General features: G+C 44.4%; 8 protein-coding genes across 8 annotated transcripts; 5 read left to right on the top strand and 3 right to left on the bottom strand.

The window, feature by feature from the left end:
* Nucleotides 1-7: 7 nt before the first annotated feature.
* On the bottom strand, nt 8-1,836 carry F5891DRAFT_1006497 (uncharacterized protein). Its single transcript, XM_041360424.1, has 8 exons — nt 1,585-1,836; nt 1,450-1,516; nt 1,293-1,398; nt 1,091-1,246; nt 842-1,035; nt 641-791; nt 530-591; nt 8-483 (listed from the first exon to the last, which is right to left on the bottom strand). The coding sequence occupies exons 1-8, from the start codon at nt 1,753-1,755 to the stop codon at nt 290-292; spliced, it is 1,101 nt and encodes a 366-aa protein (XP_041231346.1). The 5' UTR covers nt 1,756-1,836; the 3' UTR covers nt 8-289.
* A 107-nt stretch (nt 1,837-1,943) lies between these two features.
* Nucleotides 1,944-2,857, top strand: F5891DRAFT_1006494 (uncharacterized protein). Its single transcript, XM_041360423.1, has 3 exons — nt 1,944-2,340; nt 2,404-2,585; nt 2,662-2,857. Exons 1-2 carry the CDS (start codon nt 1,967-1,969, stop codon nt 2,561-2,563), a joined length of 534 nt encoding a protein of 177 aa, XP_041231345.1. The 5' UTR covers nt 1,944-1,966; the 3' UTR covers nt 2,564-2,585; nt 2,662-2,857.
* F5891DRAFT_625608 (cytochrome P450) lies at nt 2,453-4,917 on the top strand. The gene is made up of 12 exons (XM_041372521.1): nt 2,453-2,585; nt 2,662-2,861; nt 2,915-3,239; nt 3,287-3,435; nt 3,484-3,599; nt 3,647-3,769; nt 3,835-4,024; nt 4,080-4,161; nt 4,211-4,336; nt 4,386-4,396; nt 4,457-4,586; nt 4,641-4,917. The coding sequence occupies exons 2-12, from the start codon at nt 2,663-2,665 to the stop codon at nt 4,753-4,755; spliced, it is 1,566 nt and encodes a 521-aa protein (XP_041231344.1). The 5' UTR covers nt 2,453-2,585; nt 2,662; the 3' UTR covers nt 4,756-4,917.
* Nucleotides 4,918-6,014: 1,097 nt separating this feature from the next.
* F5891DRAFT_1006473 (NUDIX hydrolase domain-like protein) lies at nt 6,015-7,044 on the bottom strand. Its single transcript, XM_041360422.1, has 4 exons — nt 6,701-7,044; nt 6,627-6,651; nt 6,443-6,580; nt 6,015-6,391 (listed from the first exon to the last, which is right to left on the bottom strand). The coding sequence occupies exons 1-4, from the start codon at nt 6,976-6,978 to the stop codon at nt 6,041-6,043; spliced, it is 792 nt and encodes a 263-aa protein (XP_041231343.1). The 5' UTR covers nt 6,979-7,044; the 3' UTR covers nt 6,015-6,040.
* Nucleotides 7,045-7,566: 522 nt separating this feature from the next.
* Nucleotides 7,567-10,736, top strand: F5891DRAFT_625533 (uncharacterized protein). Its single transcript, XM_041372520.1, has 12 exons — nt 7,567-8,369; nt 8,421-8,554; nt 8,613-8,708; nt 8,758-9,005; nt 9,059-9,203; nt 9,259-9,360; nt 9,413-9,466; nt 9,517-9,717; nt 9,768-9,910; nt 9,960-10,064; nt 10,114-10,197; nt 10,246-10,736. Exons 1-12 carry the CDS (start codon nt 7,720-7,722, stop codon nt 10,543-10,545), a joined length of 2,262 nt encoding a protein of 753 aa, XP_041231342.1. The 5' UTR covers nt 7,567-7,719; the 3' UTR covers nt 10,546-10,736.
* Nucleotides 10,737-11,408: 672 nt separating this feature from the next.
* F5891DRAFT_625820 (uncharacterized protein) lies at nt 11,409-12,220 on the top strand. Its single transcript, XM_041372523.1, has 2 exons — nt 11,409-12,080; nt 12,137-12,220. The coding sequence occupies exon 1, from the start codon at nt 11,571-11,573 to the stop codon at nt 12,051-12,053; it is 483 nt and encodes a 160-aa protein (XP_041231341.1). The 5' UTR covers nt 11,409-11,570; the 3' UTR covers nt 12,054-12,080; nt 12,137-12,220.
* Nucleotides 12,221-14,030: 1,810 nt separating this feature from the next.
* Nucleotides 14,031-18,723, bottom strand: F5891DRAFT_1125793 (uncharacterized protein; the record flags this gene model as incomplete). Its single annotated transcript, XM_041364011.1, has 12 exons — nt 14,031-14,266; nt 14,315-14,319; nt 14,366-14,663; nt 14,742-14,835; nt 16,476-16,948; nt 17,058-17,268; nt 17,322-17,332; nt 17,361-17,450; nt 17,891-18,038; nt 18,219-18,362; nt 18,415-18,480; nt 18,574-18,723. The coding sequence occupies 12 exons, from the start codon at nt 18,721-18,723 to the stop codon at nt 14,031-14,033; spliced, it is 1,926 nt and encodes a 641-aa protein (XP_041231340.1).
* Nucleotides 18,724-19,912: 1,189 nt separating this feature from the next.
* On the top strand, nt 19,913-22,277 carry F5891DRAFT_1182830 (uncharacterized protein; the record flags this gene model as incomplete). The annotated part of the gene is made up of 10 exons (XM_041366221.1): nt 19,913-19,939; nt 20,017-20,095; nt 20,146-20,368; nt 20,534-20,774; nt 20,871-21,062; nt 21,117-21,311; nt 21,468-21,536; nt 21,591-21,908; nt 21,958-22,087; nt 22,147-22,277. The coding sequence occupies 10 exons, from the start codon at nt 19,913-19,915 to the stop codon at nt 22,275-22,277; spliced, it is 1,605 nt and encodes a 534-aa protein (XP_041231339.1).
* Nucleotides 22,278-22,619: the final 342 nt, after the last annotated feature.

Genomic DNA, 22,619 nt, shown 5'->3' with positions numbered 1-22,619 from the left:
AGAAAATTTAACATCCGATCGTCGATCCACAATTAATTGAGCCACAACCACATTAGGTTGGCAAATATTATGCGACGCAGAACTGAGGCGCGCGTATAAGAGATACGTACATAAGAACAAAAATGGTAGCTCAGATAGAAGTACAAAAGTAGACTATCCAACTTTAATGTTGGATTCCGCACATCTTAAGGCTATATAATACAGTTGCAGAAACGATATCGAGACAGAGTTGTCAGAATAGGGCAATGCGAACTTGCGGTCGACAGATCCAATAATTGAATAAACATCATCATAACTTGGCTTTGGCCTTGTCGTTAATCCGAATGACAATTTTGCCAAACTGATCCCCGCGCTTCATGAGCTCGAAGCCTTCTTCTGCAGCTTCGAGTCCTTCGAGGACATGGGACACCACTGGGACAATGCGATGCTCTGACATAAACGTCGTTGCGTCTGTGAGATCCTTGAGGGAGCCCATTGTCGAACCTTCCACACATTCAATATTGTCATTCAAGCAAGCAGGGGCACTTACCGATAAGCCGCTGATTCTTGAGCACCTCTCGCATGCTGAACTTGATTTGGGGATTTGCGGTCCTGTAATGATGCTGAGTGACATTTCAAGAAATAAACCTCCTTCGCTTACATCCCATAGACCACAACTTTGCCGCCCTGCTTTAAGATACTGTTCACTCGTGTGATAATGTCTCCACCGCCAGAGTCAAGAACTGCATCAATCTTCGCAGATTTCCCGCCGTTCTTTGCCAGAAGGGCAACAAGGTGCGATGGCCAATCCTCTGTGAGATAGTTTGAACCTGCAAGACGGGTGGTTCGAGTTAACCCTTACTTAATTTGTAGTTCACTCCGCCCTTGGCTCCAAGAGCAGTTGCTTTCCTAATTTTTTCCTCGCTACCACTCGTAACATAGACATTAGCGCCTCTGGCTAGACATAGTTGCATGGCAAGAAGCGCTACTCCTCCACCTATTCCGGTAATAAGAATATTTTGGTCTTTGGATGCTTCAGCATTGACAATCGCAGCTCTAGTTACAATGCACTCAGTGATAGGAAGAAAATGGTACCGCGACAAAGACGAACCTCCAAGCAGTTAGACCACCAAGGGGCCAAGCGGAGACTTGAATATCATCAAGATGGTCTGGAGAACGAATAACCTGATTTCTTTCCACCACAACGTACTCAGAAAATGTTCCTAACGGAGGGTTGCGGCCACCTCCAAGGATTCCGAAACTGCCTCTGCATGAGACGTGAGCCAATGTCAATAAACAAATATGTAACCCACTCCGTTTCCGGCGCATCTGGTTTGCTTTCCCAACCTCGCATGGGTGTCAGGAAGACGCGTTTGTTCAGCAGTGCGTCATTTGAATCCGCCGATGCAATTACCGTGCCTGGGTTAGCGCTCTCAGTGTCCCCAACTCAGCTTATTACTGTGATAGTACCTGCTCCATCAGCACCGAAGGCACTTCCAAAGTTGATTCCGGGGTATTGACCAAGGCGTATCCAAAGCTGTCAGGGCGTTCAGATGAGCAACGAGTTCTTGCCGCAGCCGATATTACGCCGGTCATATCACTCACGTCTCGATGGTTGAATGACACAGCTCCCATTTTCACGAGGACTTCCCCTTGTTTTAGTTGCTGCAGTGGACGTGTCTCCAGGACAGCATGATGATAGACAGGCGTTGCTTCCGCGGAGCACTTCTTAATGACCAGCGCTCGTGTCGATTCAGGAATTCTGCTAGCCATCATGATAGAGTATAATGCAGAACGCTGAAAGACTGCCACCACGCTAATATGAGGATGTGAGTTGCATAGCTGTTTACCGGTCACCTGCCAGTGAAATCATATGGACTTGAACTTGTGAGAATATGATATTGTGCTTATGTAACGTATTTCGGCCCTTGTTAGGAGCCGATGATAAATCAGGTTACGTTCCCTTTTCTTTTCAGCTATCACTGGCATGAACACTTATTGCAGCGTGCCAGACATAGAGGCAGAAGCCCTCGTCCTAGCACTATGTCTGTTAAATATAGAAGAAGTCGAAGGATCGCGCAAAGGAAAGTTACAGGAGGACGTCTGCTTGACGGACGAAGAAGTTGCATTTAACTTTCCGGCAGAATACTTGAAGGCGTCCTTGGCCGAACTTCACGATCGCATATTTGCACTGAGCCTTGATGAAGCACTCGAAACCGACAGTGCGGCTCTCAGTGTGTTGTCCTGCATCAACCAAGGGGAGCAAGATCATCATATTTCTGCTCTTGCCCTTGAAAGAGGCGATGAGGTACCAATTCCTACACACTCACAAGAAATACTTGAATGGACTGTATCTTTGTCGTTCGTAAATCTCATTTTTGACTTTATATATTACTAACGACCGTTTGGCTCCACTATGTTCAGTAATAATGATATCACAGGTGTAGTCGAGCCAGACCCAGGTGAAATGGATGACCTTGCCGGGCCGCCACAACATTCATATTGCTCTTTGACCGGCCATCAATCACCTTGCCAAACAACTAATTTCGTCCACCTTCTTTGCCATTGTTTCCTCATTTGCTAGGTGGAGAGCGGGACTTGTATTCGTTCGTCATCTGACTCGAATTCCTCTTACTAATATCTTATCGCTCACTACACGATCTTTTGCTCTTCCTCCGCTAGCATGCTGATATTCACCAATGTTACTTGGCTGGACCTATGTCTTGCTGGTGCCGGAGTGTATCTTGTCAAGCAGGCATTCAGAAAGAAGAACCTTGCACCATATCCCCCTGGACCTTCGGGGTGGCCTCTCATTGGGAACGTCGCAGACATTCTTCACAGCAAGGTCTGGCTCACATTTGCCAAGTGGCGCAAAAAATATGGTGTGCCTCATGTTTCCCAACATGATACATTTCGATTACACTGTGGTTTGCAGGTGACATCTCGCATATCGAAGTTCTGGGTCGGCACATCATTGTACTGAATTCTGTCGAGGCAGCGATGGCATTGCTAGACAAAAAAAGCTCTGTGTACTCTGACCGTCCAGTTCTTACAATGGGTGGTGAACTTGTTGGCTGGAAGTACTGTTTGGGTTTTCTCTCTTATGGTGATCGTTTTCGCTACTACCGCAAGAACATCCACCGCGTTATTGGCAGTCGCGCTGCTATGGCTGTCTACGAACCGATTGAGGAGATTGAGACCCGCCGGTTCCTGAAGCGTGTGTTTGCAAAACCCGAGCAACTGCAAGCACATATTCGACAGTACGTGGTGTTTATCATTGCATGAATGGGGCCTTTATTTTGTTTAGCACCTCTGGCGCTATCATTCTGCGAATCTCTCATGGATATGAGGTGAAGGAGAACAATGATCCCTTCGTTGACCTTGCAGACCGCGCTATGAACCAATTGTCGCGGTCCAATGATACTGGTGCCTTCATGGTTAACGTCATGCCATGGTGTAAGACTACAGTATTGTGGTATTTACATTGAGCTGACTTATTTCTAGTGGCCAAGGTTCCCGAGTGGTTTCCCGGTGCTGGATTCAAGTGCTTGGCCCGTGAATGGCGCCAGACCCTTGAAGAGTTGGTTGAAGCACCACACAAATTCGTCAAGGATCAGATAGTAAGCAACATATACAGTTTGGCGATTACGAGTTGAACACATCACAGGCTGCCGGAGTTGCCCGCGTGTCTTTCACCTCCCATCTGTTGAAAGGCCGTCCTTTGTCTGCGGAAGAGGATCACATGGTGAAATGGTCTGCTGTATCCCTATACACCGGTGGTGCCGACACGGTTAGCTCTTCCCTTCATATCACAGATTGATGATTATATTTTGAGACTAATATCTGTCTCCACAGACAGTTTCTACAATCTATTCGATCTTCCTGGCGATGACACTCTTCCCTGATGTGCAAAAGAAGGCTCAGGCTGAAATAGATGCTGTTGTTGGCACTGATCGTCTTCCCTCTTTTGCAGATCGCGACTCCCTCCCCTATATCGAAGCCCTTGTGAAAGAATCCCTGCGCTGGAATGTTGTCGTCCCTACAGGTATGTCTTTATCGTATTCTTTTCATTGCCGAGCGGTATCATCGCCTTAAGACAGGGATCCCCCACTGTGTCTCTGAGGACGATATCCATGACGGGTACTACATTCCGAAAGGATCTTGGATCATGCCTAACATCTGGTTAGTGCTCGCATTTCTCCGGATTCAACATAATAGAATTGCATACCAGGTTCATGCTCAATGACCCGCAAACATATGCTAACCCTTCGCAATTCAAGCCTGAACGCTTCTTAGACAATGACGGAAAGGATCCCGAACGCGAGCCTCGCACGATCTGCTTCGGCTTTGGTAGACGGTACGAATGGAATTGATTTGGATTAGAATGCTAACTTTCTTCTCCGCAGTATCTGCCCCGGTATGCAGAAGTACCCTCAATAAAACAGTATTGTGATGTTCGCTTGCTTTTGATTTACAGGCCTCCACCTCGCTGATGCTTCCATCTGGCTATCTACCGTGATGTCGCTCGCCGTGTTTGATATTCTCAAGATCGTCGAGAACGGTGTTGAGCACACTCCTGAGGTTGACTCCTCATCAGGCGCGATCAGGTATGTCTTGTATCCTATCACGTTCGCGGTGCTAGTTTGGATACGTACTCCCAGCCATCCCAAGCCCTTCAAGTGCTCTATCAAGCCTCGCTCCGCGAAAGCTATTGCGCTCATTCAGCAGGATGTTAATTATTACAAGAGTTCCGAATCCTTCGGACAGCAACCTTAACTATCCATTTCACAATAACAGACGTCTGTATACTACGTTGGCCGTCGTCTCTTCCTCCTGTTCTCGAAACAGCGCCTGAATGTGTCTGCGACCACGTACTCTTGACAGCGCAGTGTACAGTTGACCGTGTGCGAAGGAATCAGTGCGTAAGTCGAGCACCGCCTTCTGTAACGTTAGCCCTTGGCTTCCATTGAACGTTGTAGCGTAAGCGGCGCGCAATGGAAATCGCTCCGTCCTTACAATATGTAGAAAAACCTGGCACCGACTATTCATGCTAATCAAGATTAAGAGCCAGCGGTGATCATACATAAATATCAACGTCCCATGAACCGATTCATGCTTTCCCTCGGTGTCTCTTCCTATTACCACCATCTACGCCCTCAGATTTGTTCAGCCTATCGAGCAAGGACGACGTTCTTGGTGTGGGATCTCTCGACTTTGAGAAAGGAATTGAAGGATACGTCGAAGGCACTGTTCCTAAGCCTGCGAGGGGTGTTGGACCGCCAGTGTGAGGAGCAAGCGGAGATTGAAAGGAAAAGGAGTGTCGAGATGTTGGAGCGCCTGTGGAGCTCAAGTGGCGCGCGCACATGGGAATCACAGGATATTGGAAATCGCTCCGTCCTTACAATATGTAGAATAGAAAGGGCACGAATACTATTCTTGTTGTCTCAATTTGTCATGCATTCCGATATCGTACATATCTTGTTTCATCTTGTTGTATCGATGCCACTCATGATGGCCTGGTCCACATGTAATACACACATCTGGCACCTTGCCACCTCCCGGGGACCCAACAAGGAGCAGGTTCACGTAGTTAAGATCTCCTGTCGATATCCAACACCTTTACGCGTGGCAACTATCCTTGACTCAACCGTTGTGACCTCTTAACCATGAAGCTCCAAGCCATGTGAACACATTCACCTCGTGACCCGTCCCTCAACATTACGAGTTCTGCCGACAATGATACGAAGAATGTGTGTCCTGTCGTGCCAATTCATGTATGAAGGAATTCAAGGCGTGGGGAGGCACACAAGGTGGTGGTGGTGGTGGTGGTGGTGGTGGTTCATGTACAGGATGGCATAAGTATCTTTTTGCTCGCATGTAAGTAAGGCAATTGCTGTCCACCGTAGGTTGAACATAAAACGAAAGTGCCTGTGTTTCAGCTTGCGGCTGGTCATCGAATGATACTTCTGAATGAACATTGAACACAAGACAATGCTGTGCTCAGTTTCCCAAGGATGATCTCAAGGACCTCAGCATATATCACCACATGATAATATTTTATTCAGGTGTATACCTTTAAAATTCGCATGAGCAATGACATGTGCCAACCTGTCAAACCCCAAACTTCTAAACGTCCCTCCTTCCCATCACTCACTTCCGAGTGTCTCGATGGATCGTTTACCCCCTCAAACCCCTCCACAAGGTCAGAGATATCAATGGCCCAATATGGGCTGGCAGCGCGGAACATGTCAGGCCTGATACGCGCAGGGAATGTAAATGCGGAAAGAGGAAGATGGAAGACGGTCGCTACCTCTGCCCGAGATATGGTGAGTGAGGAAAGCGAGATGGAGGGTAAGGGATCATCTAGGGATCCAGTATCTGTGTGATGACTGCTACGTGGGTATACGAAGCCCTGCGCACCGAATTTAAGTCAAAACAAAACTGGTGAGTGGAATTAACGTACGACGTAGGGCCATACTCTGAGACCCATGAGACTTTGCTCAGGCGGGCCAAATTGGCCGAGAATGTCGATCTGCCGATGATCTAGACCTACTTCTTCTTGTGTTTCTCTGAGTGCAGCAGCAAGAAACGATGCATCTGCCTATGGGTATGATGAGGAAGTACACAGAGGTTCTGAATAGACTCACTGGGTCGACCCTTCCACCAGGGAAACTAGTGATCATGAGCACCGAGATACTTGATCATTTGGGGTTGAACATACCTGACTTCGCCAGCATGGGACCTCAGTTTACTGCCTCGCAGTTCAAGTAGCACACCGGGTACACCATCGACGTTACACAACAGAACAAGGACCGCTGCGTTGACTTCTCCTGAGGTCACTGGAGTCTTGGACGTTGTTGCATGCGCAATAATGGCGTTTTGGAGGGTGCGTAAAGAGCCGCGGGTGAAGGGGGAGGTTAGGGATATGATGGACATGGAAAGTTGGATGTGGAGGGTTGAAGCATGTGCTGCGGCTGTTATGAGTGTTCTGGACAGCATTTCTCCATGATACTAAAGAAACAGACAGGCGCGAATACTAATGATATTCCTTTGTAGCCAGGTCGCTCTATGGGAAAAGATTATGGGGTGAACTTGGAAGCTTTCAATGTGGCAGCGCTCGTAGGCGCTCGTGCGGTGCATGAAACTCCGACGAGCTACGTCCCCTGCACGAATCATGTCTTTCGATCATTGACTCGGATCATATACATACTGTGCTCCTCACGTTCTACACCCAAGGCAAATGGTGTCGATTTTGGACCTGGATCAAAAACGGGACGAGTTCGCATATCAAGTCGCTGCAAAAAGCGAAGTCGAAATCTTCTAAACAAACTCAGACGCAAAGTGACTCGGCGATTCCATGATCGTGAAATCCGTCGTCGTCAGCTTTGTTTGGGGGTCATTTGTCCAATACGGTCCCCCATAGCTTTGTTCTGACTAGCCTGAGATTCCATCTTGATTCTTCACAGCTGAAGTGTCATTTGGTGCAGATGTTTAGTAAGGACGAGACTTCTTCGGAAAAACTGCACATTTACCTGCGCGTGCGCTTCAACTCACCGAAGTTCATTTATATCTATAGCACTCGCCTCCGAATCTCGCGACTCGTCTCGGCTGATCTGTACGATACTTGTACCTGTAAATTCACGGCTCGAAAAAGCGACCGTAGCGGACTCTGCCGCGAGCCGCGGCGAGCGGCCTTTCGCGTTATTTATTATCTAAAAAAGTTTTAAAATCGCAAACGACATGCCCCGACAGCTGCGTGCTCGCACATCTCGACCAAATTATGCTTCGCTCCTGGCTATAGGCGACGACAGAACCAGTAGCGGGAGTGACTTTGCACCGGACAGGCTTTCCGACGATGCCCCCGAGAATGACCCCGAAGTAGACGAGGAAGAAGCAGAAGCAGTGCCGAAACAAGGCAACACTTTAGCTACTGCTACAAGGTCTAGACCCTCGACAACGGAAACACGGCCGTTCCATAAGCCCCCACCAAAATCTCAGTCCGCACAGGTATCTACTTCCAAGATGTCTGCTCCGAGAGCCGCGAAGACGTATGCACTACCAAATCCTAGCGTCCATCATCGACACAAAGCCATGCCGGTTTTCCTTCGTAAGGAAAAAGTCGAGCGACTTGATGCCCCTCCTACGCTCTTCAACCCACCAAAGATTGTGTCAACCAATAGTATGACATCAGAACAATTCCTAACGGATCGCATCAGTAGGGCTTGGGGTTATAATGTTGGCCCTGGTCCTGTATGGGATATCATGGAGGACCGGTCATCGTTCAAGGAGGCTTCGGAAGGAGAGGATACTTCGATGAATGAGTCGCTCAGGCGTCCCAGGGTCCATCAAGATGTTGAGGTGAATCCTGGATGGACGAGACTCGATGAGCGGTGAGCGTTTCTATGTCTGCTCATTCGAATAGCTTGTTGAAACTTTCTCAGTGATGCTGCGAGGTACTTTCCCACTAACACCGTGTTAACAGATAATGGCCAGCCTGCTCCTCTGCATTGCTTCCTTGGACCGTATGGTCGCCAGACTCGCGTTGAAATGGCTATGTTCGACAGCCACGCTACATGTACGCCCCTTACCACTTTCGCGGACGTCGGTCACGATTACAATTCCTTTATTAACAGCAGAATATATGCCTGGCAGCACATCTTTCGTGTTCAATGTTGGATCTCCTGCGTGGGGCGTAGATTGGTGCCCGACATATTCCGATGACCGACCCCGTAAGACAGCGCTCCCTTGTCAGTAGGCACCGCTCAAGATGATATGCAGATCGAGGTTATAAACATTACCTTGCGGTCGCCCCTTTCTCTTCGCGGTCGCACTCACCGATGATCGGTGCGAAAGTCCATCGTCCGGTTCCTGCTTGCATCCAAATATGGGGTTTGCAGTCCAAACAGGGGAACATCTTGCAAGAAGACCGCTCACTGGCCGGTGAGATAAAATGCGAGATGGTCGTTTGCTTAGAGTCAGGGCCTGCATTCGAAATCAAGTGGTGCCCTCTTCCCTCGCACGATCAGGTTTGTTTACGACCTATCCACCCCTTCACACTTTGCTGACGGTGGGAGCGCAGTGGAATGAAGTTCATATGGAAGAACACCCGCGAAAGCTAGGGCTACTAGCAGGGACATTTGAAGACGGTTCGTTGTCCATATATGTTGTTCCAGACCCAGAGGATGTAAGGAGTAAAGATGATGAATCAACACGTCCGACATCTGGTGGGTGGTTAGCCCTGATTTATCAACACACGACCGAGATTGATTGACAAAACAGTACATATACCCGAACCACTTCTCCGGATCGAGCTAGAGGAAACTTCTTGCTGGTCCCTTGACTGGGCCAATAGTGAAACCATCGCTGTTGGTTGCACAAATGGTCTGAACAATGTCCTTCAGTTGAAACGCTCCTCACCACAGTCATCCTGAAGGTTACGTCGCTGTATATGATATTGGTCATGCAATAAGAACAGGTCAGGGCTCAAGTGAGTTCTGGCTGCCCTCGTTTATTCCATTGTGACGAAAATTTTCCAAGACATGCTTCCAACCCATTACATTTCAATACATCAATCCGCGGTGCGAGCCCTTTCATGGATTCGTATCCCGCCGACGAATGACTCTGGCGTGCCATCGACCTCCGAGGATCCGACAGTTCTGGCTACCGGCGGATACGATGGCATGGAATGTCTGATTGACATCCGAGAACCACATGGAAATATTGTAAACAGGACACGGGGTTAGTGCCTTTGACAAGCAAATGTATTTCTCTGATATACGTTCCTAAAGATGTGATCAATAGCACTACATACTCCCCATTCGCGGGCGGACCGATCATGATTGATCACGACAACAGTGTCAAAGCATATGCAATATCTCCTAGTACGCTAGGCAGAGGGCACGTACTTCTGGAGCCCGATGGACCAGTGTGGGTACGTGCCACAACAGTCACTATCACTGCGCCGCTGAATAAAATCGCAGAGCGTCAGTGCATCGGAATACCACGCTCAGTTAGCGGTCGGTTCAGCAGATGGCTCTTGCGTAACAACCAACACTCTGAAAACAACAAGGAGAGGAGGGTCGGTCGTATGTATCCTGTGACGATCATAATGATTCTTCTCTCACAGTCTTGAAGCCATTCTTCTTCCGCAAGATCTTTCAGTTGGACTACAGCCGAAAGACAGGAGAGTTTCGTATGTTAGACCATTTCCTTCCGCAAGTGAGTGACATTCCAGATACACCCCTGTTGTTACTGACACTACGCCAGGAAACTCAAGAAAGGTCCACGAAATTGAAAGGGAAACAAGCCAAAAAAGATGAATCTGAGACAAGCACCAGTACTGGTGTATGGCCACCTGAAGTAGGCGTCCATCGCGTTACTTGGAACATGGGTAATGGTCTGGGCGGAGCGCCGCTACTCGCGTCTACTACGGGTTCAGGACTATGTAGGGTGGATTGGTTGCTAGGACGTTGGATGCGGAACAAGGTACCATACGTGAATGTGCCAAACATGAGGAAAGAGGTTGACGATGTAATGGACGAGGATAGTGGGGATGAAGTTGTATAGTCGATGTTATAGCACGATAAAAATTCGGATACATCAACGTTAACGTTGTCATTCACTAGTAGGCCACGTGAGACTCATGAGAATATCGGTAGTCCATCCATATCTGCCAGTGGCAACGAGCACAGTGACCAGTCACCGCTACATATCGATATCGTTTTCGTTCCTTTTCCAAATTGTTGAAGCGCGCCCTATGTGCATTGCTGATGGATGGCATTGGGACAGGATCTTTGGGGATAGTGCACAGTTGGTGGGCCAAACAGTGCGTGTTGAATGAAGCGGAGAAGTTTCGCAAAGCACTGCAGTACGCAGTCAACGTTCGTGTAAACTTGACGCGTTTCCAAGATGCGAAGACTATTGATCACTTGTTATCTCAGTTTGACCCTGGATCTATCCTTAGCGTTCACTTTGGGCGCAAAGCTCTTGCCTTGTATATTGAAGCGAAATGATGCACTGCTCCCATAAGGCACTTCTTCGCCTTCCTGACGCACCACCAATGGCTGCAATGACCAGCAGCGACTTGGAGGCCATCTTGCACGCTACAGAGCGGCTCACTCAATCCATGACAAGCGAAATCCATTTTAACGAACCCAAAACAAGAAGTGTAACACCCCTATCGGATGTCTCGCGGCTCTCGCCCACCGCCCAAGCGTGCTGTACTCCACCTACTTGTTCTCCGGGGTTGACATGGTGTGTAAAGTGAACGATTATCTATTGACAAGGAAGACCACTAAGCACTCTGGCGACCTATAACATTGCGTTCATAGTGGCACACAGGCGAATAACGAATGGCACAAAGCTCCACAAGACAGAAAGGCGACTTTTTGTTTGTCACAAATCTTTATCAAGTTTCTGAAACGAGATCGAAATCCGTGAGCTTTCCGACCTTGAACCATTACTAGCCTCACCGCTGCAATAGAGTAGAATGTATTGCCTGCGGGGATAAGGTCCCAGCGAAGCAAACCTTCCGCGCGCCATGTGCCCATCACTATTGCCGGGAATGCATCGCGAATTTCGCGAAGGCGTCCATGAAAGACGAAACTCTGTATCCCTTGCAGTGTTGCCAGATCCGAATGCCAGCAAAGAAAGTCGATCGACAATTACCTAAACCACTGCAGACACAATTCCGTGCCAAGACTGTGGAATATTCTGTCCCGCCGGCTACACGAGTGTACTGCGCAAATCAGAAATGTTCTGCGTTCTTGTGCTCTTCGGACACTCGGAATCGCAAGGCGGAAATGACTTGCCGTGTGTGTGGCACCACAATATGTCTCGCATGCAAGAATAGGAGACATTCGGGAGAAGAATGCTTAGAAGCAGGACTGCAAAGAGACTTGAAGAGACTTGCAGACGATAAAAACTGGCAGTCGTGTCCTGGCTGCCGGGCGATCGTCGAACGTACAGATGGGTGTAGCCACATCACGTGTCGCTGCTCCACCCACTTCTGCTATCGATGTGGAGCTCGCTGGCGAAAATGCTTTTGCCACAGAGACTCGGCGGGGGATCACTAAGTCCCCTGTCATAGCGGGAAGACCATGGTGAGGCAAAATATCAGATGTACTCTTGGCTTATTCATTGATTTCAGTGTTGTCAGTCAATTCAGTGCCAACGATTCAGATGATAATAAGCATATGCAGCACCAAAGGGATGTCCAAATCTCCTAGATGTCTCGTTATAAACGTACCCTTCTGTTTACGCACTGTATGGTACACGGACACACAGACACGATACAAGTGTATAGCCTTCGCAGAACAACCTCGTAAAATTCACAATTCGAACCAATGTCTATATGTATAAGCATGTTATATCCTTCGTGTATGTTTCAGTTACAGTAGTTTATGAGCTTCGTCCACTTGCTCGCAGTAGCCTTGCAGCGCTGACGCTATCACGAAGGTCTAAGACATCAAAGTGTCATAATAGATGGGTAGGACATACAATGTCAGTGCATCATGCATGTCAATTGGAAAAAATCGATCTGCATAGAAGGGGCCATGGTGATGCATCGAGTTAGACACCCCACTTCAAAACCCACTCTATCGCAGCTTCAAGGTTTCATCTAACAGATATCTTTCATTTTCCGAGTCTGTGTACGGTCAAGTTCCTCCCACATCAGTAAATTCACACATTTCTTGGCGGACCTTTTTTCAAAAATTGAAACCTATTTTTAACTTATTGACACTTATTCACCTTTATTCACTTGGCTGTTTGTTTTCACAAGTCAAAAAAGGAAGTGTATGACACACAAGTGCCAAAAAGTAGCATAAGATCAGAAAAGTTAGTTCAAATATTCAAAACAAAAATAAGTACAACAAGTAAAATAAGTGGTACCTCCCCTGCTAATTTCGTCTAATTATAAGTAATTCTCAATACTTAGGCGAATTTCAGATAACTAGTGTTTTTAGGAGATTAGATGGATTATGTTGCCCTCCCGATAATCCGTCAATAATGGTCGATAATTCTAATAATTTGAAGGTATTTGGAAGAATATCTGCCCTATTGTCTTTGCAATACAAAAAAATGTGTTCAAGTTTACCATGTGTTTTGATTAGGATAAGGCTAGTACTATTAGGATCCCAATCATGCTGATTCAATTGTATGAGAAACAAAATATGCATTTGATTAAATCAGGGTATCCACTATCTAGTAATAGGTAGTAATATACCATGACTATTGAGTGGATGTATATGGCAGGTATGTCAAGCAATAAGTATGTCAACAATGGCAGTACCAGTGAGCATGCTAAGTCAGATATGATTCTGTGAGGCTAGTCGTTATCCATCCCATCAAGATCAAGTATATCAGCAAAATCTCCAAGTTCCTTTTTGCACTTACATAACTGATTTGTATTACTGATCTCGCTGAGTAGAAAAAGGAAAGCTCTGATGTCACTTATTTTACTGGTACCCACTTTTTGCAGACATGATTCAAACAAATGTTGCTAATAAGATGTAAAAGTAAATTAAGTGCAATAAGAGATTTTTGTAACCTAATTGACAACTATGAATACAGGACCTAGGTTAGAACAACTACCGGGTAGTTGAACAAATCACCAGTCACGATGTGAATCCCATCCAGCAAGAATGAGAATAGGCACCCTACCACCCATGGAGGGGCTGGCGATGGCAGAGAAAGTAGCAAGAGCTGAGGAATTGCGATGGAAAGGCTGGATGCAGGAATGAAGGTGTGAGCAGCCATGTAAGCAGTGTCCATGCCGCACTGTAGATATGGTTTCAGATGCAGTCCCAGGACCTGCACCTCTCCAAGTGAATATGGACACACATATTATCATTCACCATGAGTGGGAGAGAGATAGAATGGCAGTGGGCATGGAGGACGGTATCGTATCATTGGAGCCAAATGATGATTTTGCTATGGGTGCACCAGGGGCCATGAATGAGACGATCCCAGCATGAGGTCTCCATGGAGTTGATATCCTTGTATTCGTGAAGATGCAGAGATATGGGAGAGGGGAGCTGAGCTGTACAAGATTAAGATGCAATTTCAAATGCATGATGGTCGGCAAATTTGTTGACATAGAAAGTGTGGAATTTATCTAAAGTGTTCAGAAAATTGATAGCATGAGGGATGAAATCAACACCGTAAACAGGAAGGAGATGAGCTGTGTAATAGATTGCATCAATGTGTATCACCAAAATATTTGGAGAGTGACCATCAAAGGATGGCTGAACTACCCACATGCCTGTGTCTTCATCAGGGGCATCACCTATGACATCAAACTAATGAACCATAGCACACTTGTACAAAGACAAACTTGTACTTGAAGGAGAAGAAGCATAGCACACATGCTATTTGAAGCCCTCACATTCCTTCAAGGTCTGGTTGCACATTTATAAACATGCAGTCATAGCAAGCATGCACATTCCTCCATTTAGGGCAGGATTGAATATGTTCCCTTTGCATCCCTCCAATCCCATTTAAGTCACTCGGTGCATAAAATCTTGATGATGCAGAATTAACCACAGAGATTTTCCCATCATAGATGGGGAAACTGTCAAGTGGGATGGTGGCATGGTCATGAGGGTCATGAGGGTGAAGTTGTTTGAAGAGAAAGTGATCGATAAGATCTTGTATGTTCAGAATAGAAAGCTCAATAGTGAGTGCTGCTATGGTTTGAGCATGTGTTAGTTCTGATATCAATGTGAGTGAGTGATATATAGTGAAAAGATCAAAATACATACAGGTTGTTTGTGCAAGCTGCACATGGGCCTCGATTTCAGTCAGCCCATTATCAATTTCACCCTCATCAAGATTATCATCAATATCAGCATTGGGCTTGGCAGTATCAGGAATGATATCAGAAGGTTCGGCAGGAGGGTTATTGCATGAAGTATCGAGACAACCTAATTGAGATCAGTGAAGCATTATATCAGAGTCTCAATTTACTTACCTGAAGCATCACTGTCTTCTTAGATAGATAATCTATAGATAAACACCTATAAAAACAAACAAATATCTCCACAGTCAGCGATTCAGACAAATACCAATGACTGATAATGTGGTTGTTCATAGGTGGCTAGTTGTATACTACCCAAGATATGTTCAGCTAAAGATACTTCTGCAACATTAGTAAATATGATGGTTAATTTAATCTATGAACTTAACAGAAAAACAAACAAATGATGGTCAGCCCGACAGTATGACAATGACTGAAAGAATATACAGGACTCCTCCTCAAGTTCCCCTTCAACAACAGTGCCTCATACCAACTATACTCCAAAAGAATAGTGCAGAATTACAATGATCAACTCCCTCAGTACAAAACAGGTAGAATCAAAGGTCAAGACTAGTCAAATGCTTTATTGTAGAACTCTTAGCTCAATATTGAACCTGCTATCAAGGAACTCACTTTGAGTATTCAAACAGACTCAGGAATAGATGTCCTTGGATTTACTACCAAGTCCCCTCTTCAACAGCTAAAGCCTAGCAGGCACAAAACACCTTGGCTCAGTATCACTACTCAGATGAGTGAGGTCAAGCTTCACTATCAATTCCTAAAGTCTCTCCACTAAGCTACTCTGAGTCTTAGGTGGATGTAGAGACAACACAAATATTTTGGAATATGCTTTTGGAAAAAGAACACCAAAGGTTAGTGAAAGTAAAACAAAAGAAAAAGAAAATAGAAAGTTGAATATAACTGTGGCTGTACCTTGCTTGCTGGTTGTTGCACACAGTGAGCTCACAGCTGGTCGTGTGGTATGATGAGCTTGCAGTATTTACTATCTCTTGAGAATGTTCCTCTCAGTCTTGAAACAGTTCTTGATACTAGTACTGATACTTATCACACCTTACTTACAACTTAGTGTTAGATGGGCTGAAAAACACCCACTTACTATCTGCTACATATTATTTCAAAACTGGGGTCATTATATACACAATAAATGTGGCTGTGCTATACATTCAAGAGTCACAATGAGTCATAGTAAGTCATAGTAAGTCATATATTCAGAGTAAGTCATAATGAGTCATTGGGTATTTTGCTAAGTCATCCTGGCTTGTTGCTAGTCATGTGACCTATCTAACTCCTGATGACAAATCCAGAAGAAATGTCACATGATGTGAATCCTTTGTATCTATCTTTTCTTTGCTTTGTTTAATGGATAAAAATGATGCGAGCCTAGTATTTAGGGTTTTACTAATATTTTTCCAGGACAACATATGTGGGAAATATTTTTCACAGTCACCTGACATGTGTGGAATTTTTTCTGGGTCATCACCATGGCTGACTAAGCAAAACTCATCACAGAGTTAAATGTACTAAAATATTCAGGCTACTTGCATACAAACTTGAAAAAATAAAAAGAAAGGCGAAAAATATTCCCTTAGCCTCAGTCCAACTTCAGATAAAAGGAAAAGAGTTTCATAGTGATATTCAGGGTATAAGACTCATGGGAGAGTATTAGTCATTCATGCACCAAACTGGTTTGGTGCAGGTCATTGCTAAGACATGTACCATTGAGCATACCACATTTCGTGAAGTCTACATGCAAAGTAGCAATTTTATTGAGTCGCTGATTCATCACAAGCATCTGTCCAAGCACATTGTATCTGTTCGACTGACACCACAGTTGCTTCACAGCTTTGATGTGTTTATTTTCCATCATTGATGAACATAGACCATTTGGTGCTCTGAATAGACAGATAAGGTCAGGATAGTGCTTCATCAAGTGCTGACATGGGAGCAAAAATGCAGGGACAACACCTGATCGAAGAAATATTGAGTGATAGTGGTGAAAGCAGCATAGAGCATCTTGTATTTGTGAGATCGTGGCCTCTGTGATGACGTTCCTTTGGATGAGATAGCAGAACTCTAAAAATGCGCGAAATGTGCAGACAACATCTGTTGGCATGTGACCCTCTATCGCAGGTAGATATATCTTGAACAGTACTGTATTAGTCAAACAAATCTTATGTCAATCAGAAAACAAAATGTACCTTCATAAGTGCCTTAGAGTCATCCCTGGTTCATTTTTTGAATCCATGGCCCTGTGGAAAACATCGCAAACCAGTGAAGGGAGTAGCGGTAGCGAGTCGTTGGTCTATGTCATCTATTTGACATTCAGCCTCCCTTTTGCTGTGAACATGATGGAGGTACTTCTCCACCCATATCACAAGATGGTCCTTGAAGCAGCCTTTGATGATTTGATGAAGGATATCTGGGGCAATCAGTTGATGAATGTTGGCTTGAGGAAAGTTGTTAGTAAAAGGCTAAATATTTATACTAAGTCAGGTGAACACTGCAGTGAGTGAACAAATCATACTACGATAGACCCTACAATACCAAAGTCACACTGCAGGACCATCAGATGTGTCTTCTTTGAAGAGGGCCTCTCTGTGTGCCTTGCATTGGCATAGCACATCCTCATTGTTCAGTTTTCCATGGGGAGTGACTTGTGATGTCTCAGCTCCAAGCTGTATTTTTCAGAAAATGAGCATAACATGCTGGATAAAATTCCTGAATTCATGAAAATATTTATGGACATAGATTGAGCCAAAAACTGGGAGGCATTTAAGGGGAATTCATACTGTTATGCATCATTGTCTTGCTATGAAGCAGCTCACTAAATGGCTTAGATTTTGAGCTACTTTCTGAGCTGCTTCATAGCAAGACAATGATGCATCACAGTAAGAATTCCCCTTAGATGCCTCCCAGTTTTTGGCTCAATCTATGTCCATAAATATTTTCATGAATTCAGGAATTTTATCCAGCATGTTATGCTTATTTTCTAAAAAATGCAGCTTGGAGCTGAGACATCACTAGGAGTGAGACATCTTTGAGAGTATTCAACATTAAGAGAACAGTGAAGAGCTAGTGAGATAAACCTTGGACACCAATTCCTCACAATGGATGTGAGTAGAACTTGCTCTTCATAGTTGGCAATATATGGTCCTAGCCCATAAATGACATATCGATAATGGCCATCACCAAAATGTGTGATCTTAGGCTTTAACATAGGTTTCTTGAACATTTCGAGTATCTTCACAAGTGAAGAATGGAAGATTTAGCGTCGGAAGTCATGGAATTCTGCAGTTTCCTTATGCTCATTGGTAGCTGCAAGACTGAGTTTAGTTACAGTATGAAAAGGTTTCAAAGACTTACTCTTTGGAATGGCAAGAAAGCCAACAAGACAGAGTGCATCTCAATGTGCTCAATGGACATTGTTGCATACATTTCCAATAGACAGGTACAATGGATAATATTCATTGTTTTTGGTGCCGACAGATACAGTTGTTTTGTTGCTTCCAATTATTATGGGTACAAATGTTGCACTGAGCACGTCAGGGTCAGTAGCGATGATATCCTGGAAAGAATGTTCAATACAAGGAAGTAACATCTAATATCAAGACACATACCGCTTGATGCCAGGCCCAGTCACCTGACATGAAGTCTTGGTAATGGTGTTCGTCTTTACTGACTGACTATTCACAGAAAGGCTGATAATCAAAATCATTTACATAATCAGGGTTAGTGAGGATGTTGTGTGCAACTTCATGAGGGTTGTGATATCAAACATCGAATTGTTGATTCATACATGAAGGCACATTCAGTATATTAGGTTTCTCTCTGGAATACTGAATTTTGAAGGACTGCCAGTTGATGCCACCAATTGGAATATTGTTGATGGTCTTGTAGAGGTCCTTATGATCCGCAAAAGGCAGCATATCACCATGTTTGAGGAGTGAGTAGCCCAGAAATCAAGGAGAGTGTTTATATTGGGTGCAGACATTTGTGCATGGCTGTACAAAAATTCAGCTGTGGAATAGTGATCAGTTATCAGGTAACTGTTCTGTGAGAGGCAGTGGTGGAGTACCAGGTGGTAAAAAAGGCCATTTGCATTACATAGTTGAGCTGGGGCTTGATTAGCATTAGATGAGCTATAAGAATAAGGTGTGCTCACCATTCAAACTAGTGTGATAGTTGCAGTACAAGTTCTTACTCATACCATAGAATTTGACATCTACATTAGGAGCTGGTGGTACAGATAAATGACAGGCATCTTCAGAAGGCGCTGTCAGATAAAACATGCTAACATATCAAGACTGAGACTCACCACTAATATCATTATCAACTTGCCCTGGTGGTGGTGGAGATGAAAGACATGGTATATCTTTAATAAGTAGCATTTGAACTGTTGTGAGTCGGGTATCACTGATGGGACTCACCAGCATTCATGTCATAATCTTCTTCTTGTGCTGGCAGCACCAGAGATGAGTGATTTAAACCTAATTACTGAGTGAAATGGACTCACCATCAATGTCCATGTCCTGCGACCTAGCTCTCTTTGTATTTTCACTGCTCAGAATTGGGTGAATTGCAGTGTGGTGCCTTATGTATCTACTGAGAGATTTGAAGTACTTATTACATCCAGGACGGCCATAAGGAATTTGATATGAAATATGTTTCCTTCGAGTTTACTGAGTAGAGCAGGGTAGCATGCTAGAGTGCAGAATGAAGAAAGAAAGCTAGTGGAGGACTGGATGCAAACCTTTCTCTTACAGTAACTTAATCAGGATTAGAGGCAGGGTAGTACCATTGAAATTGAGCCGATGCCTATGGAAGTTCGAGAACACAAGAGAAATGTCAGCAAATGTGTATGTTAACCCCTGGGACCAGTACCTTGTAATTTTTTGCGTCCCAGTTATTTGCTCTACCTTGTCTATTCCTCTCATCAACTCCAATAGTCAACCATGGCGCCAAAAGCCTTGCAAGAAGTGTCCACCTGTTGAACTTGTCCAGCAAATGCAAACATTCATCCTGGCAGGCCTGTTTTAGAGGCCAAAGCTGAGGAGTGACTCCAGAATAAAAAGAGAAAATCACGTACCAAGAGCTTGAAGGTCACTGACGACACACATGCGAATGAAAGCCCTGAAGAGAAGAGTATGTGGATTCAGAAAGCCACTGAATGAATTGCTGGTATTGAGGATACTATAGAGGCTCTTGAAGCCTAAGTGCAGGGAGGAATCAAGGCAAAGCCTATTCATCCTTATCCTGTAGGCAAAGACAAGAAAATCTCTAGCCTAGATATTACTGATGGTATGATAAACATTACATTGAGAATGGAAACTGATATTGACACTCACCAGATAAAACCACTTGTGTTGATCCAGAGGACACTCTACTGAGTAATGGAGAATCTGAAGTTATTGATGGAAAGAAGAAGAAGAAGAAGAAGAAGAAGAAGAAGAAGAAAGAGAAGATGGCAAAAATGTTGCTGAAGGAAGTCATCAAGAATGCCCACAAGACTGATAACATCAATTCTGATGCACATGCATTGAGTGATAAGAAAGGCAACAATACACCTTTGTCGTGAGTCCAACACATTCTTCATCAGAACAATGTTTTCACTCAGTGAATCAACACTTTTTTTATATAAATTGTGCGGTTTCAAGTACAACTAAAAAACACTCTCAGTGGTCTTATCAACAACTAGGCTAATGATGTACCAGCTGAACTGAAGTCCACTACACCAAGTTCCACATCAAATGCCTTTTCTGCTTCTCATGCTGCAACCACTTTGCCCTCATCAGTATTATCCACCAGTACCAAGACCAGTTCTAAGGCCAAACCTGCACACATCAATCAGAAGCAGTCAATTAGCACACCTGAGTCCAACAATGTCCTCATAGTCAGCAGTGATAGTCTTGATGACCCTGAGGCTCTTGAACAGCGTCCAGCTGTACTACCTAGGCAGAAAGGGAAACAAGTGATTAAAGTAAGTAGTTCTTCCCATTATTTCAAGGACTCATTTAAATTTCAGAAGTCTACTCTAATCATTTCCACCAGCAAGAGTGACTCTAAGCCTGAATAGATCACGTTTTCTGCTCAGCCTGGTAGTATAAAGCATAAGGCTGATGATGTTGGGGATTTTGTTGATGAGACTGTGTCTGAGGCCACTGATGATTCTGGCTTTTTGGCTAATAATTCACAGGAAAGCCTCTTGCCTAAGGTTACATCAATTCTGGCCATTGAGAAAAGCCATGTTTCTCATAAAACTACATTAGTACATGGATTTTTTCATCTTGTGTGATGATCTGATTCAGCATGTGTATTTCAGACATCTACTGTTGTATCTCAGAGTGCTATCCCTCCACCATCCAAAAAGTTGAAGAAAGAAAGCTCCAAGGTTACCAACTACAGTGATCTTGTGCTTCCACCCTCAACCCAAGTTCCAGTAGGTTATTACGACAATGTCATACCTTCTTCTAGCACCCAAGTCCCTCCGGCCTCACAGAAGGCTACTGCAAATGAGGTCATTAAACTGCATAGTTAATATTGCAACAATGATCTTCTGGTACCTGCCAAGTCAAAGTGGGTGAAGGCCTTCTTGTCTACAGCACTTCTTTGGGCTGGAAGTCAAGCTAATTCATGAGAAATTTCCGAGTCTCTGATGGCAGATGCACTGCAGGGGATATTTGATGTGGTCTACCCTAATGTCAAATACAAGATGAATTCAAATGGTGCTGTATTCGCAGTGGTAAGTTCATAGTTTATTGTTATTTTTTGTTGTGTCTTTCATACACCTGTTTAGGCACAACAGTGGCTTTCAGAGTGGAGGAGCAACATCAGCTCAACAGTGCTTGCAATTGTCGTTGATTTCTGCTCTCACATCAAAGATGTACCAAATGCTTTCATCACCAAGCAACTCTTGAAGGATTGTGCATTTGTATATGAAGACTCAGATAACATATCATGGGAGACAGCCTACCTGTCTGCATTTATACTGCAAATGATTATGTCCACTCATCTCAGTGCCATTGTTGACCATGCCAGTGTACTCACATTGAATACTGACAAGCTCACTTTGGGAAAAGGTATGGACAGTGTTATTGTGCTCTGCATTGTTGCTGTGAGTTTTTTTAAATTTGAAACCATGTTTTTTTTCTGATTGTTTCCAGCTTGAACATACCCTCAAGTTTGTCGAAGATAGCATTATCAATGCTAATGAAGTTCTTGCATCTATGGCCACTGGCAAGTTTTTTGTCAAGCTCCTAGTGAAATGCAATAAGGTAATGGGCAAGAAGTTGAGTGAATGTTACAAATTTTCCTTTATCAATTGGCATGACAAGATGGAAGCATACATGAAGTCAATTGGCAACAGGAACAATGTTATATCCTATATTCTGGACCTACATCTGACAATGTTCCCATGCTTCATTCAGACCTCCATACCTCTGCAGCTAGCCTGCATCATTCACCCTTTGTCCCATTGCCCTAATGTTATATCCCATATATCTATGCATCTCATCTGGACCATATCTGATCTGATCTGATCTGATGTATAGATCTGTTTCCTATCTGATATATGATAAGCTTCTTAATTCAATTCCTGTACATATAACATTAACACAGCCTATTTGGTATTCCTTGTTCCTGGTATCTTGGTTATACTTACTACCGGTATGCTGACTGATCCATTAACCTATGCTTCATTTCCGACTCACATTTGTAAACTTTGCTTATTGATCTTTCCGATAGTCACTTAGTATATAAACTCTTGTATATGTCTTGTAGTCCCTCTGTCTGAATATCATATTAGTCCTTGCACTAGATCTCACAC

This window comes from Suillus fuscotomentosus, assembly GCF_016647785.1.
Source record: "Suillus fuscotomentosus strain FC203 chromosome Unknown F5891scaffold_6, whole genome shotgun sequence".
NCBI classification, from domain to species: Eukaryota; Fungi; Basidiomycota; class Agaricomycetes; order Boletales; family Suillaceae; genus Suillus; species Suillus fuscotomentosus.
This window is presented reverse-complemented; position numbering and strand designations above follow the sequence as displayed.